The following is a 16,190-nucleotide window of genomic DNA, read 5'->3' as shown; positions in this document are numbered from 1 at the left end:
ACTCCATCAGCGAGCCACTTGCCCGGCAGGAGCTGCTCAGGGCCCTTCTCCTGCTGGGTTCCCAGTTCAGCGAGGAGGTGGTCGGAACCCTGCTGGGCTGCTCACTGTCATGTGACAGGTACGGGCTGCGGCTACCACCACTTGCACTCTGGGTCCCCGGACTGGTCCCGCTGCCAGAGACAGGGGAGTGCAGAACCCTCCAGAGATCTCCTGCTCCTGCAGAGCTGCTGCTTCTCCTGGAGGGTTTTGCAGGCTGGCTTGCCCTGGACACAGGCCAATCTGCAAAACCCTGTACGGCATCCTCGGCCTCCTGTGGCTGACACTCAGACCTGGCTCCATGTAGCCTGCACCAGCCAACGGGGTCCTTGCAGGAGCAGGAGGGCAACAAAGGGCCGGCCGGTGAGGGGAGACCCAGCAGGCGTGCCAGTGCTGAGGGGTGCAGGAGGCTGGCAGGGCTCTGATCGGGTGCCACTGGCTCTCTCCCTTTGCAGTGTTGCTGCGGAGATGTGGAAGATGCTGACATCCCAGCCCAAGAGCACAGAAAAGATCCTTAGGGAGCTGGTCAGCAGGCTGCAGGGGCAGGCTCCACGACGGCATCAGCTCTCTCAGAGACCGGCCGGCGTCGCCTCCTTGGCCGTAAGTACCAGCCCCTGCAGCAAGGGAAGGAGTGCTGTGTGTCCCCATCATGGCCTGAGGGGGTCTCTCAGTCTCCCACGGGGTATAGTCATTGGGCCAAAGAGAGAGAGAGTGTGACTTTAGCCAGTGCTATATTCGAGCCGGAACACGCCGAAACGCTCTCCTGGTGCTATTCAGCAGCACTCATAGAATCACAGGGTGAGAAGGGATCGCAAAGTCAGCCTGTCCAGCCCCTGCAACAATGCAGGACTTCTTGTTTCTAACCCACCCTGGACAGATGGCTCCAGCCTCCTTCTGAAAACCTCCAGCGAAAGAGTTTCCACAAGCTCCCTAGGCATCTTTCCCATCGTCCTACTCTTCTTACAGTTAGGAAGTTTTTCCTGAGGCTTAATCTACATCTGCTGTGCTGTAGTTTGACCCCATCACCTCTTGTCCTGCCCTCCGTAGCAAGAGAGAACAACTTTTCTCTATCTTTTTTTATGGCAGCCTTCCAAGTATCTGAAGACCATTATCTAGTCCCCCCTTAATCTCCTCCTTTCCAAACAAAACATAGCCAGTTCCTTCAGCCTTTTTTCTTATGGCTTGTGTTCCATCCTCTAATCACCTTTGTCACTCGCCTCTGATCCTTTCCAGTTTCTCCACATCCTTTCTAGACATTGGTGACCAAAACTGGACACCGTACTCCAGCTGAGGCCTAAGCAGCACTGAGTAGAGTGGTACTATCGCCTCCCATGACTTGCATGCTATACCCAGGGGCGGCTCTAGTAATTTCGCTGCCCCAAGCAGGGCGGCACGCCGTGGGGCGCCTGGCGGTCGCTGGTCCGCGGCTCCAGTGGACCTGCTGCAGACGTGCTCGCGGAGGGTCCGCTGGTCCCGCTGCCCAGTGGAGCATCCGCAGCCATGCCTGCGGGAGGTCCACCGGAGCCGCGGGACCAGCGGACCCTCCGCAGGCACTCCTGTGGGAGGTCCACCGAGCTGCCTGCTGCCCTCCCGGCGACAGGCAGAGTGCCCTCGCCCCGCGCTGCCTCATTGCCGCCTCTAAGCGCGCTGGCACGCTGGCGCCTGGAGCCGGCCCTGGCTATACCTCTGTTAATGCAACCTAAAATTGCATTTGCTTTTTTTGCAACAGCATCGCATTGCTGACTCATGCTGAGGTTGTGATCCACCACAGCTCCCAGATCCTTCTCAGCTGGTTATCCTCCATTCTGTATCTGTGCATTTGCTTTTTCTTCTCTAAATGTAGCACCTCACATTTGTCTTTGGTGAATTTCATTTTGTTATCTATAGCCCTGTGACGCTGTAGGGAGAGGGATGGATTGATCTGGAAATGGTGTTTAGTTTTACTGGGACTGTCTGCATGGGGGATGGGAGAGCAGGGGATGACTTTAGGTGAGGGTCAGTACCTGAGGCTGTAACCTGAGCCAGAAAAGGGGGTGGGATGAGTCGATACTGCGTACTAAGGTTATTCCCTGTTTACACTGGTGCCCCAGCGCAGCAGCAGCAGCAGCGCAATCCTCTTTATTTCTCTCGAGGAGGTGGAGGCAAGCAGCGCTGTAGCCAGGGAGATACAGCGCTGTATGTGCCTTGCCAGTGTGGACGGGGAGTGAGTTACAGCGCTGTTGGTGGCTTTATTGTGCTGTAACTCTCAAGTGTAGCCAAGGCCTAAATCCACGTTCACACTCAGCCATGCTGCATGAAATCACACGCGTGGAGCTGAGCAGTGGTTTCAGCTCAGCTGGCACTTCTGACCAGTATAATCAAGAAAGTCATGCTAGGCATTGACAATTTCTGTCAGTGACAGACCAGATTGGTTACACAGCTGCCCTACCTCCTTTTCACTTTATCTAAGGCCTTGGCTACACTTGAGAGTTACAGCACAATAAAGCCACCAACAGTGCTGTAACTCACTCCCCGTCCACACTGGCAAGGCACATACAGCGCTGTACCTCCCTGGCTACAGCGCTGCTTGTACTCCACCTCCCCGAGAGGAATAAAGAGTATTGTGCTGCTGCTGCTGCTGCTGCTGCGCTGGGGCACCAGTGTAAATAGGGAATAACCTTAGTACGCAGTGACTGATCTCCGGAAGCTTCCCATAATCCTTTTAAGTGAAGGTTCCGCTCTTTGTTTTGTTGCAAACTCTGGGCCCGGGAGCTGCTTATTAAAAACAAACACAGCTCCTGTTTGCTGTAAATGAGCAGAGGCAGAGGGCTCCCTTTGGAAGGCCCACAGCTAGTGTTTGCTTGAATAGAGGGGAGGGAGGAGGGTCCGTTTCACGAGCGGCTGCTTATCTGGTCTGTGAGGAAAAGACAAAGAGGTGCTGTTCACTTTCAGTGAGTCAGAGAGGGCTAGGGAGGGGGTTGGAACTTGCAAGGCAGCTGCTGACACAGTGTTGGCTCCAAAATCCACTCTCTCTCCCCACGCTCCTGTCACACTCCACCCCTTTGAAAAGCACGTTGCAGCCACTTGGAACGCTGGGATAGCTGACCATAATGCACTGCTCCCAATGCCGCTGCAGATGCTGCAAATGTGGCCACGACAGCGCGCTGGCAACTGTCAGTGTGGACAGACTGCAGTGCTTTCCTACTCAGCTGTACGAAGACAGCTTTAACTCCCAGTGCTGTACAGCTGCAAGTGTAGCCATACCTCAGCCACATGACTATGATTGTGAATGGAAATGTAGCAAGGGGCTTATTCCGCATACATCATCACTCACGTTTAGCAAGCTACATGGCCCTTCATTTTCCATGTGGCATCCTCTCAGCTGTGCCAGAACTTGGCTCAGACATCCTTGTTCTCCCTCTGATTCACAGACACAGAAAATACAATATGGAGAAAGACGCTTTGTGGAAATACTTGTAAAAATTAGATCAATGCATTACAGCAGGCCTTTGCTACTCCAGTCCGTTATGCCTTGATGTATTTTGTGTTACTTGTGTAGCCTACTAGCTACATTTAAAATAAACTTTTATTATTTCAGCCTGATACAGTAATGTCTGTAGTGCAGCAGCATGATTTATTTTCTATTTTCATTAGCCTATAGGCTAAAGTAAAAAGAAAACGTACACGATTCATTGGGTTTTTACCACTGTACTGTACACTACTGTCTAGAGTTATATCTTTTACATATTCTATTGTAGACACAGTAATGGCATTTCTATTGTATTCTATTGCATACACAGTAATGGCATTTCAGCACAATGATTTCAACATTTAAAATAAATTGAATAGCTACTATGGGGGAGTGTACAATTAAAAAAAAATCCAATACCTTGTTATTTTGGACAGCTGGCCTGTCTCCAGCCATGCCTGGTTTAGCCCAGGATTACTGTACCAGAAATTCAGTAGACAAATAAAATGTGAATTTCTATAATTCATATTGAAGAAAATCAGTATTTTAGTGGCATTCCAGGACCTTCATATTTTCGACTACACCACTGTCTCTAGCCCAGTGGTTAGGGTACCCAACTGGGAGACCTGGGGTCAAAACTCTGCTCCAATGACTATTTAAGTGTTCCCAAGTAGAGATAGATACCAAATTCCCTTTAGGGGTGGGGCTTAGGCCACATCCTTCTCCGCCGCATTTCCTATTGGTTGGTTTAGGCAGCTCCTCACTCTTAGCTTCATAGAGTTCAAGGCCAGAAGGGACCTCTGCGATCATCTAGTCAGATCCCCTGCCTGACACAAGCCAGAGAACTGCCCCCAGATCATTCCTAGAGCAGGTCTTTGAAGAAAAACATCCCGTCGTGGTTCAAAAACAGTCAGTGATGGAGAATCTATCACCACCCTGGGTAAATTCTTCCAATGATTAATTACTCTCACTGTGACGTTTATGCCTTATTTCCAGTCTGAATGTCTACCTTCAACTTCCAGCCACTGGATCATGATAGACCTTTCTCTGCAAGACTGAAAAGCCAATTACTAAATATTTGTTTCCCAGGGAGATACCAATAGACTGTAATCAAGTCACCCCTCAACCCTCTCTTTGTTAAGATGAATAGATCGAGCTTCTTGAGTCTCTCACTATATCTCTCACCAGAGGTCCTGATTTTTATAGGGACAGTCCTGATTTTAGGGTCTTTTCCTTATATAGGCTCCTATTACCCCCAACCCCTGTCCTGTCTGGTCACCCTATCACTATAAGACATGGTTTCTAGTCCTTTAATCATTCTCATGGCTCTTCTCTGAACCTCTGCAATTCATCAACATTCTTTTGCATTGGGGCACCGGAACTGGACCCAGGATCCCAGCAGTTGTCACACCAGTGCCAAATACTCCCACTCTAGATTCTTCTGTTTATTTATCCCAGGATCACATGAGCTGATTATCCACCAGGACTCCCAAGTCCTTTACAGAGTTCTGCTTCCCAGGATAGAGTCCTCATCCTGTTCCTAGATGTATTCATTTACAATGAGCCATATTAAAACACATACTGTTTGATTGCTCCTCAGTTTACCAAGTGATTCAGATCGCTCTGTATCAGTGACTTATCCTCTTCATTATTTACCACTCACCCAATTCTTGTGTCATCTGCAAACTTTATCAGTGACGATTTGATGTTTTCTTCCAGGTCATTGATGAAAATGTTAAATCGCTTAGGCCAAGACCCGATCCCTGCAAGGACCATCCTGAAACACACCTGTGCAATGCTGATTCCCAGTTTACAATTACATTTTGAGACCTATCAGCCACTTTATAATCCAATTCAAGTGTGCCACGTTACTTTTGTATCTTCTAGGTTTCCGATCAAACTGGAGTGCAGCGCCAACTCAAGCGCCTTACAGAAGTCTACATACATTATGTCAATACCATTTCCTTTATCTACCAAACTTGTAATCTCATCAAAAATTGTTGATTTGCATTAAATAAATTATCCTCTTTAATTCTTTATTAATTGAATCTTATACCAGCTGCTCCATTATCTTGCCTGGGATCGATGTCAGGCTGACAGGCCTGAAATTACCCAGGCCATCCCTTTCACCCGCTTTAACAATTGGCCCAACTGACTCTCTCTCTGGAGCATATACGGAGCCTGGGCACTTAACCCAGGGCTGTGAGTCCACTGGGCAGCAGGGCACATGAAGCTGGGCATGGCCACGCTGGGCCAAGTCCCTTGTGTGGTTCTAGCCAAGGTCTCACAGGCTAGGAATTGAACCCAGCATCCCAGGCCTTAGCCCCAGCCCAGCCCACCCTCTAGGTGCCCTGGGGGAGCGTGGAAGGACGAAATCTCTGCAGCAATGTCTGTCTCCTGTTCTTATCTGCAGGCCACAAGAGCCCTATATGTGATCCTGCAGGAGCAGGCCTGCAGGCAGGAAGTGAAGGAGCTCTTCCCTCAGCTCTACGTCGCGCTGCTCTTCCATGTCACCCACACAGTGCAGCACACTGCTTCGCAGGAGAGGGAGCATAACCAGGAGGACAAGGCCGCACCCCTCAGCCCCGTCAGGTACCGCCAGCCCGACACCCAGCCTGGGTTCTGCAGCGTCGCCCGCAGGCACGCAGCAGGGCCTGGCCTGGGCTCACTCAGTAACAAGAGGCTCGCTCTGCACACAGGTTCGCGGTGAAGGCCATGGAAGCTTTGCTTCTATGCGCTGGCTACAAGGAGCAGGCCACCTTCATGATGAAGCATGGCCGCTGGGACCTGCTCATGAGCTCCGACACGCACCACAAAGGTGTCTGCCTGCTTGCCCGGTGAGTGCTGCCCAGAACCGATCACAGCAGCAGCTCCCCTCCCTGGCCCAGGACACGGCCATATTGCCTTCCCTGCTGGGTGAGACGCGGCTCCCAATCGCCTGCATGGAACAGGCCGCAGCCTCTGTGCTGTTGGCCAAGGGGTCAGTCGGCTACTTCTCCACCCTGCGCTGCCTGGCGTAAACCGCTTCCTGCATGTCTCTGGCAGGCATGGCTGGGCAAAGACAGCCTCCGCCATGTCTTTCCGCAGCGTTGGTGTAGCCCTGTCAGACCCAGCACATGAGAGAGACAAGGTGGGGGAAGGAATGTCTTTGGTTGGCCCAGTGACTGTGGGTGAGAGAGAAGCTAACACAGAAAGCTCCAGCGCTTGTCTTGGGTGAATCTAAGATATTCTCTCACCCACCCTTCTGTCTCTCATCACCCAATATCTGGGCACATGAGGAAGACCACCGACCCCACCAACACCCTTCTTTGTCTGCAGTTCTCTTGAAGCCCCAGCACTACGTGCTCAGAGCTGGCCTCATGGAAGGGCTCCCTGTCGAGTGATTAAGGGTTTGGGTCTCTAGCACATAAGCCGCTGGGCATTTTAAGCCAGCAGGAACTAGTCTGTGCCAGCTGCGCGTGACTAGTCGCCCGGGATCCCGTCCTGTGGCACTGGTCTGGTTAGATTCGTAAATGGAGGACCAGTCCTTGCCCACCTTGATGATGTGGTGTTTGTGTTTCCTATGCCAGGCCATGGTTTCGCCAATGTCGAGGAGCGAAACTGGATTTTCCACCATGTCATGGCCATCCTCAACGATCGGACGATAGGCGGTACGCCCCGGCCGTGGCGCCTTCATTCAGGTGAGCCTCACCAGCGGGTGAGGGTCGTGAGAAGCGCCTGCCCAGCGGTGACTGGGGCATGGGGCTGACCTATGGCCAGGGACGGCAGATTTGTAGAAATTTTGGTGGTGCTCAGCAGAACCTGCCCTCCAAACTCTGCCCCTAAACTCTGCCCCACCTGCCTAAGTCTCTGGGAGGGAGTTTGGGTGGGGGAGGGGGCCTGGGGTGCAGGCTCGGGGATGGGTCAGAGGGTGGGAGTGCAGGAGAGGGTGGGGATGCAGGCTCTGGGCGGGAGTTTGGGGACAGGAGGGGGTGTGGCGGGAGTGGGTGCAGGCTCTGGGAAGGAGTTTGGGGGCCAGAGTGGAGTGCGGGAAAGGGGTGGGGGGGCAGGCTCTGGGAGGAGTTGGGAGGGTGCGGCGCTATCTGGGGCCAATGGGCCAATGGAACTTGCCGCCATGCCTATGGCCAGGAGAGGGGTGGCCCTGAAGGCCCTGGGGTGGGTGGGTGAGCAGGGGCAGGGAAAGCTCCTACAACCCTAGGGGTGGAGTCACCAGTCTGGGCATTGTTACCTGTCCCAGCTGGTGTCACGGGGCTGGAGCAAGGCCCAGGGTCAGGTGTCTCTTGTTCCCAAGACTCAGTTCCATAGAATGGTCCCTTGTGTGACCTCGGCCCTCGAGCCCCTCTGACATCCGTGTGCCATGTGCAGGCCGGGCAGCCGCCTGCCCATTCATGGCCAGTTCACCTGCCCCCCGCAGACCGGGCAACCCTGTGGAGCGCAAGGCTGCAGACCCCGCACACACACCACTGCTCCGTGCAGCTGAGCCTTAGTGAGGAGCAGGGCAGGCCTTGATCTCAGCTGGAGCCTCGAGGGGCCGCCGCCAGAAGCGCTTTCAGTGGGGCCCACACGGTGACCAATTGCGATGCCCTGCATGCAGCCCATGCCGGGCCTTGGCCAGTGGAGCTTAGGGCCCCGTGGCAGAGATGAGTCGCGAGAGGCCAGCCCCGTTCTCTAGCTTGATTTGCTGTTGGTGTGTTAGCTCCTCAAGTGCCCTGACCTTGGCAGCGAGCTGGAAGACGCCATCGTGGAGGAGATGAGCGGGCTGCTGAGAGACCCCACCACCGTGGTGCGCTGGTTGGCGCTCAAAGGCCTCCTCAATCTGGCCCTTCACCCAGAGAAGGTGAGAGGGGAGGAGGGCTGGGGGATAAACCCAGAACCGCAGGGAGCTGCTGCAGGGCTGGGGTCATTGAAACCTTCCCTGGGGGTATGGCCCTGGCCTGGAGTCAGGAGCCCTGGCTTCTATTCCTGGCTCTGCCACTGACCTGCGGGGTGCCCTTGGGCAAGCCCCTGCCTGGCCTTTGTCTGCTGTTCTGCAGGGCAGGGCCTGGCTCCTGCAGGGTGCGTCTCTAGGTGTGTGGAGCATCTGGCACAGCTGGGCCTGATTGTGTCTGGGGTCTCTGTGATCCAAAGAACCCTAGCACTAGAGTAGCAGCAGAGCTGCAGACTCTAGACCCCCAGGGAATGCTGGCGACCCCAGTGATCAGGGACGCTTGGATAGAGCCATTTCACTACAATTAGGAACCATTTTTTCCTACAAATCCCCTTTTAAAGCCTCATAGGTTTTAACTGTTGACGTCACGGCTCTGTCCTGCAGCACTCGCTCCTCTGAAGAGCTCTGGAAGGGCCTTTTGCTGCTAAGATCTCATAACAAGTTTGATACCCACAATATAGTGAAAGCAGAGAAAGCCCTTGGGACTTAAATACACAGATCTGACAGCCTGGTAAAGAGGAGACAATCTGAAGGCAACTCTCGTTAATGATAATTTACTTCGCCTGAGAATAGGGGGGTCAGTCCGGTTTATTAAACCCGGACTATGACTAGATCAGACATGGAGAGGGCGTGACTGTAATTCTCTTTGTTACACACCATTCCCATCATTCCATGCACTTCAGCCTGGTTTTCACTTGCTTGTGGTTCATTTTCCTTTCCGGAACCGGTTAGCCTGTATATGACCTATTTTTTCCCTGATGCCGGTTGAGATTTTGTGGGGCTGTCTTTGAAAGGTTGAAAAACCAAACACAGAAATGACTGAATCTGGCTTTTAGTAACAGCCTAACCCTAGAACTAGTGTGCAAAATCGACTCCCTCCCCTAGGCTGGGCTGTAAGGACCAGGATTCAGGAGAACCCAGGTTCGGTTCCTGGCTCTGCCAGACTCCCTAAGTGACTGTGGGCAAGTCCCGTAACCTCTCTGTGCCCGAGTTCCATGTCTGTACAATGGGGATAGAAATCCTGCCTTCGTGTGTCTAGCCTGTAAGCTCCAGGGCAGGGACCGTCTCTTCCTGTGCCTGGAAAGCCCCCAGCACAAGCCCTCATTGCAGACAGGCCCTCGAGGTGCTATTCGAACAATAATACACTTGATTTATTTGGGGTCAACGTGTTGTCTAGAGAACTTTCCACGGATGATATCTGCTAATAAAAACCATCCCCTGAGATCTGGAGTACAAGGAAGCAGCTGCTTATGTTGCAGGTTGCCGGACCCACTTCCCGTGATCTTAGCTGGCTGTGCAAAGGCTTTGAGGCTGTAATATGTCTCTGGAGGCAGGGGCGCTGGAAGACTTTTTATAGTGGAGGTGCTGCACACACACCCCTTACCCTGTCCACACACCCCTCCACCACTAGAGCTTTGGTCAGGAGCAGGGCCATGGCTCCAGGAGGCGGGGTGGGGGTGGATGGGGCAAGGGACCAAGGCTGGGGCCATAGCTGGGGGTTGGCACAGGGCCGGCAGCTGGGACCCTGTGTGTGGGGCCAGGAGCAGAGCCCTGCGTAAAACCTGGGAGTGCTGCAGCACCCCCAGCACCCCTAGCTCCCATGCCTCTGTCTGCAGGGGAGGCAGACATTGTTTTGGAAATGGCTTGTTGGGTCACTGGGGGGTGTTTCGTAAAGCAGCTCCTTGTTTCACACAGGTGGGGAAACTCCAGCATCTGCTGCCAGATGTCCTGGAGCGACTCCAGGAGGTAGACAGAGACCTCATCCGCAAGGCCATCGCCGTGCTGAAACACCTCCTCGCCGGCATGGACAGGCAGAGCGCCAGCTGCGCGGCTGTGCAAGTGGCTGCGCAACTCCTGCCGTTGTTTCATGATGTAAGGCCTGGCAGCTCACAGGAGATCCCATCAAACTGCAGACATGTGAGTGGGGGCTAGGGGGTGGGCTAGCAGGGCCTGTGCTATGGTCCTAGCCAGAAAACGGATTGTCATAAATCATGAGCCCATTCCCGCCTTCCTCTCACTCTCCATGAGAGCACATGGCAGAAAGGATGGGAACCCTGGTGTCCCGCAAGCCTACTGACAAGGATGAGGGCAGCCTGGGGACGAGGCTCCCCTTGGGAAGGACGTGCATTCCTGAGCCTGCATGCAGCGAGGGGCCTCTGCAGCACAGGGTGCTGCAATGCTCTGCTGGCTTCCAGGGTGACAAGTGATGGTACCTTGGTGAAAATCTGCCCTCCTTTCCCTGGCCAGGAATCCTACAGCTGGCCTGTCAGCTCCATAAGGAAATGGCTCTGTCTGTAGGTTCTACAGCTACCGCCCTTTCCTCTCCTCTTCGCTCTCATGGCAGGGCAGCGCCAAAGGAGGGAAAGTTCTCCTCAGATCTTTGTACCCACAACCAGCCCCGCTGGCGCATTCACCAGACTGATGTTCAGTCCCACACTGTGTGGCGAGATCCAGCAAGCGGGCAGGAGAAAGGGGCCCATCCATTACTGCCTTCCAGGGGTAATGCCCCAGTGGGGGCTCCTGGAGGACTCCCAGCTCTCATAATGGTAAATCCTACTCTCAGCCCTCCCGAATTCTGCTGGGACCGTGCCGCTCTTTATTTAGTAGTGGCACAGGCCTGGCTAAAGCTGTTCCCAGGGTCTCCTGGATCCCCAGCTGGCCAAAGGGACAGGGCAGCCTGGACCAAGGATGCAGGATCTCGCCCTGGGGTGAGCCCTTTAAACCAAACCCCTCTCAGGCCTGGGGGGAACAGAACAGGTTCTTTATGGGGCAGGGGTTATATCCAAATAGTGTTAATGAACACAACGCCCATTGTTGTCAGAAGTGTGTTGTCAGAGTGCTACCGGTGTGGTGCTCTGCTTTCTCCTTGTTGATATCACTCGGCTGCGTGCGTGTGTTCCCTCTGTGTGCTACCCCAGCTCTGCAGATAGCTGACACAGCAGACCCGACGACAACCCCAATAACCACAGAGTCCAGTAAGATGCAAAGCCACGTCGGCTAGGTTTATTGCGACCTCGGACACAATTGCAGTTCCCTGTAGGTTTCTTAGCCTAATTCAGGGCATACTACGAGAAAGTGCCTCTTGGCAATGGACCCGGCTCAGTGGCGGGACTTTCCACTGCCCCCTCGGCCGGACAAAGGCACCGCCCCAGGGATGCATTCTTATACACAGACACAAACAAGTTACACATCACACCTGACCTATGAGGTACAACCTCCACTTAGCACTGTACAAACTTTCTACTTATTTAGGTGAAACCTTCTACCTTGTACATGTTGGTTCGATCAAAACAACTCTATCCATCATTTTACCCTTTTGCCCCTGTCATTGGGATGGGCCAGCCTGTTCTTTGTTATCTGTGTGGAATGTGCAAGTATGTGAATGTTCAGTACCTTTTAGTACGTATCAGCCCTTTCCTTGCCAGCTTCTGTGAGCAGGGCCTGCCTCTGGCTCACAGCTTACCTTTGCTTTATGTTAGCAAAGTCTTGTTCATTACTTTAGTTCAGGCCTCAGGCCTCATACTGGGCCTTTATCATGGCCTGCACTTACTACACCCATCACCAGGAAAGGCAAACAGGCCTCAACAACTGGAGGAAGACCAGAGAGGTGCCAGTTCAACATCTGCCTGTGCCCACTGCAGTGCAGCCCTGATGCCCCCATACCCTCCCACGTGTTTTGTACAGAGCCTGCCCAGCTGACCAGCTCAGCTGACCATCTGACCATCTGGGCTCAGCTGCCCAGCTGACCATCTGAGCTGACCCTCACCCCACCCCAAACCCCTGGAGGCTGGGTGGCTTCCAGTCATGGCATCCAAGGCCCCCTATCTGGGAGCTCCTGCACATTTACCACCCCTTGGCCCTGGTTAAATTCACCCCAGGTCCCTGAGCATGGCCCAAACAAACACCAATGGTAGGAATTTGCCCCCTATGCCTGGCCTCCTTGGCCCGGCTAGAGGGCTGCTGTGGGTCAACACCAGTGTGAGCTGGGCCTGCAAAGCGGGTGGACAAACTACACCCCCCCTTCGCTCTTTGAATCTTTCCTCATCGCTCCCTCTCTGCCGCCCCTGTCCTGGCGCTGCTCCACCCTGAATGTTTCCCCTTGGCTGACACAGGCGGGTGCTGATGTCAGTGCACCCAGAGCTGGCTGTGAGAGCCCAGGGGCAGTCTCACCCCAGCTTACTGCTCTCCCTGGCCAAGAAGTTACCAGGCCAGCCCCTCAGCTGGTGGAAATCTGCATCTCTATTGCCTTCAATGGCGCTATGCCCATGAGACTCTGGCCCCAGCTGTGGCTGTATGGCTCGGGGTGAGTTACCAATACCCCCTGCAGGGCAGACATCTCTGGCACAGTGTGCGCTTGCCCCGCTGGATGAGAATGACTGTCACAGTGTCTCCTCCCTTCCCTATATCATCTCTTGCAGGTGACCAGCAAGCTCCAGGTGCTCTCCATCACCCTTTTAAAGACCTGCTGGAGCTTGTAAGGGGCCCAACCGGAGGCAGATGAAGGAGCATGTGCTCCAGAGCCTGGTCCCACTGCTCCTCCTTGTGCATGATGAGTGTCCCAACGTGTCCCAGGTGAGGCCACGAATTGGAGTCTGCGTCTGAGATAGTTACAGAGCGACCATTTGTTTGGGGGGGGGCAACATGTGACACCCCCCTTTAAAGGGTCTGGCCGGTAGAGGGCAGGTGCTCAGAGCTGTGACAATCAGGCACTCAAAATCACTTGAATGTTGAGTCCAGTAGTGCCATGACCATGGCACCCCACCCAACTGCTGAGTCTTCTCTGCATCCTCTGAGCTCAACACCCCCCTGCAGCCAGGCTGAGAGATTGGGTGGGGCGAGTGGTCGCCTCACCACTCCTACAGCCACTGGCCTCCGCACACTCCCCTGGCTGTGCTGGTGGGAAGAGCACAACCCTGGCCATATCCCTACCAGGAGCAGGGCTACTCAGCCTCCAGATGGTGCACAGGACCCAATGTGCCCTTAGCCAAGCGGCCCGGACAGCCCGTACTAGCCATGACATGCCCAAGCCCCTCCCCCCCATGCCTCTGCACATGCTAGTGCTCATGGCCCCCATCACTTGGGACACAAATGCCACCAGCACTAATGAATTCACCCCATGAGGTGGGGAACTGAGGCGCAGCTTCAAAAATATTGAACCCCCATGGGCATTAGGCACCTAAATCCCTTTGCAGCCCTGGGCCTAAGCAACTTGCCTGAGTTCCTGCACAGAGAGCTGGGAATTGAGTCAGGTCTCCAGCCATTGCCTTAGCCACACCGCCGCCCTTCCGTGAGCAGCCAGGGCAGGGAAGCGTTCAGCACGCACGGCCTCCCTGGCCTCCGGTAACTAGGCTAGTGGCTTCCAGCTCCCATAACTGTGTCCGGCTCGCCCCGGCCCCTCTTGTTTTGCAGGTGTGTTGGGACACCCTCAGCAGTGCCGCCCAATTCCTGAGGTGGCACCAGCTCAGTGGCCTCATCCAGCACAAGGAAACCTGGCGAAGCTGTGACTGCCTGGTGAGGGAGCCCTCTGGCCATTCACTGCACAGCCCTCGCTGGCAGAAGTGGAGGAATCAGTGGATAGGGCACCCCCAATTGCCTGGCTCTGTGCCCACACTGAGCCCCAGCCCCGGGACCACACCTGGCCCTGGGTGTGGTCCCTCTGCGTGATCCTCCCAGCACAGGAAGGAGGGGAAAAAACAGGACGTGCGCTCCACACACCTGCAAGCTGGCCTGTGGGACGGAAAGGCCTTTAATAATCTTGTGCTCCTTTGTTCTGGCTCCTAGGTGATCCACTACAAGGAGAGAGCTGATGACTTCCTGGGCCAGACCATGGCCTTCCTGCAGAACCCACAGACTCCAGTTAGGGAAGCAGCCATCAGGTTCCTAGGTAACCACAGAGCAGAGGGGTCCCTTTAGCAGAGGGGTTGGATCTGGTCCCAGGCTCTCCTCAGTCCCTGCCAGCAGCGAGAAGTGATCCCTGGGCTCCTGATTCCCTAATGAAGGCGAAGGGGTGTCAGAAACCCACAGGAGCAAGCTCACCCCAAACTGCCCTGATCGGCTGATGGGACCCCTCTAAGCCCGCTGCTCCTCATGCAGTCCCCATTCTCCGCCCCCACCCCACCATGGGCTCTTGGTAGTGGACCTTCAAGGCGCTGTGCTCTCCTTTGGCAACCAGCCCTGTAGCCATCTCTGGGGACTCGCCCTTTCCCCTGGGGATTCAGAAGCGTGTCCTGGCCAGTGATGGGCGGGGGAAATCCGCGGTGCTTGGAGGGTGACAGGCTCTTTAACACCCTTGCTGGGGACGCGGGGATGTGATGAGCTGTTTGTGTGTGTAGGGCTCACTGCCCGGAAGCTGGACCAGGGGAGCCAGGACAAGCTGGACGCCATCTGCGACAGTGAGTGGTCCCGCTTTGAGTACTGAGCACTAGGGGGATGAATGGCCCAGGGCTGCAGGGTGGGTTCAATCTCCGACGCCAGCAACGTGGTCACAGGCGAGAGCCACAAGGGGATGCAAAATGTCAATCCCCAACCCCCTGATCATCTGTCCCCTCACCCTGTCGTGTCTGCTGGTTGGCATGTGCCCAGGCACTTAGCCCTGACCTCAGAGCTGTGGCCTGGTAGATCCCCAAACTGGGCCTGAGCTGGCTGGCCTTCGCAGATGATTGCCCCCCACAAACACAGCCAAAGTGGGGTGCTGCCTCCCCCCTTGCACTCACTAGCCCAGTGTTTGGAGCAGTCACCTCCACGTGGGACACCTGGGGTCAAGCCACTGCTCCAAATGAGGCTGAAGTGACGTCCGGTCACCTACCTCCCTGCTGCGTGTCCGGACTCCTGGGCAGCACAGGGCAGAGCAGCATCTCCACCACATTTGTTCGGGAAAAGGGAAGGGTGGGTGACATAGCTCAGACTCCTCACTCCCAGAGCAGATTCACAGCTGGGCCTCCCAACCGGAGCTAGAGAATGGCTGAGCTCCCTCCTCGGCATTTCCTGGAAGGCAGCAGAGCACCTGAAGTTAGGCGGCGCCTAACAATGCCCAAGCCCCTTTTGTGACTCTCCCCCTCTCTAGGCCTAAGTGCCCATCTATGCATTGGGGGGGAAGGAGGAGGGTAAATACAGGCAGGGATGAGGCTCTCAGATACTGCAGGGAGGAGGCAGTCCTAGAAATAGTGAGTGAATGGGGTTCATTGGGACTTCTTGCCTGTGTCTGGAGGCTCCCCCAGCTGTGGAGGGTGGCAGGGATGTTTAGTGAGGGTTGCTGGTTGTTCCCGCTAGTCCCCTGCCTCCTGCCACCTGGCCTGCTGCCTCCTTGTTGTGGGCCAAGAGGTACAGACCTGGCTTGGCCTGCCGGGGCTCTCCAGAGTGCCATGGCTCTGACCTCCATTTCCTTCCTTTCAATCTTAGACCTCAAAGGCTTGCAGCAGGACAGCAAGTCCTCAGTCCGATGCCTGGCTTCTCAGACCATCTTCATCCTGGAGGCCTTCAAGAACCAGCCTCCAGCCTGCTTCAGCCTATGGACATTGGTCCATAGGATAAGAACAATGTGCACTGCGGAGAGCCAGCTCATTGAAGCTGCCCAGCTGCCCTAGGTCTGGGAAAAGCCAGCCTCCCTTCTCTGGGGGCTTGGTGCATCAGAGCCCACCTGGAGCAAGGTGGAACACATGGCTTCTTCCCAACTGGCTGCCTGCCCTGCCCAGCCATGTGAGTAGTTAACTGCTCGATAGCTTTCATCATCATGTACTTTTGGACAGGTTTCCATGCACCGTGTTGCATTTACGTCCTGCC

The 16,190-nt window shown here is 54.9% G+C and overlaps 2 protein-coding genes across 2 annotated transcripts; both read left to right on the top strand.

Annotated features, from left to right (window-relative positions):
* The first annotated feature begins 7 nt into the window (after positions 1-7).
* LOC120372395 (maestro heat-like repeat-containing protein family member 7) lies at positions 8-6,372 on the top strand. The gene is made up of 4 exons (XM_039489466.1): positions 8-118; positions 492-636; positions 5,898-6,076; positions 6,184-6,372. The coding sequence occupies exons 2-4, from the start codon at positions 505-507 to the stop codon at positions 6,323-6,325; spliced, it is 453 nt and encodes a 150-aa protein (XP_039345400.1). The 5' UTR covers positions 8-118; positions 492-504; the 3' UTR covers positions 6,326-6,372.
* Positions 6,373-12,908: 6,536 nt separating this feature from the next.
* On the top strand, positions 12,909-16,186 carry LOC120372079 (maestro heat-like repeat-containing protein family member 7). Its single transcript, XM_039488794.1, has 5 exons — positions 12,909-12,983; positions 13,821-13,922; positions 14,193-14,295; positions 14,744-14,803; positions 15,810-16,186. Exons 1-5 carry the CDS (start codon positions 12,909-12,911, stop codon positions 15,992-15,994), a joined length of 525 nt encoding a protein of 174 aa, XP_039344728.1. The 3' UTR covers positions 15,995-16,186.
* The last annotated feature ends 4 nt before the right edge of the window (positions 16,187-16,190 follow it).

Source organism: Mauremys reevesii, linkage group 9, assembly GCF_016161935.1.
Source record: "Mauremys reevesii isolate NIE-2019 linkage group 9, ASM1616193v1, whole genome shotgun sequence".
Classification (NCBI taxonomy): Eukaryota; Metazoa; Chordata; order Testudines; family Geoemydidae; genus Mauremys; species Mauremys reevesii.
Note: the sequence above shows the minus strand (reverse complement) of the source record. Positions and strands in the feature narration are given on the sequence as shown.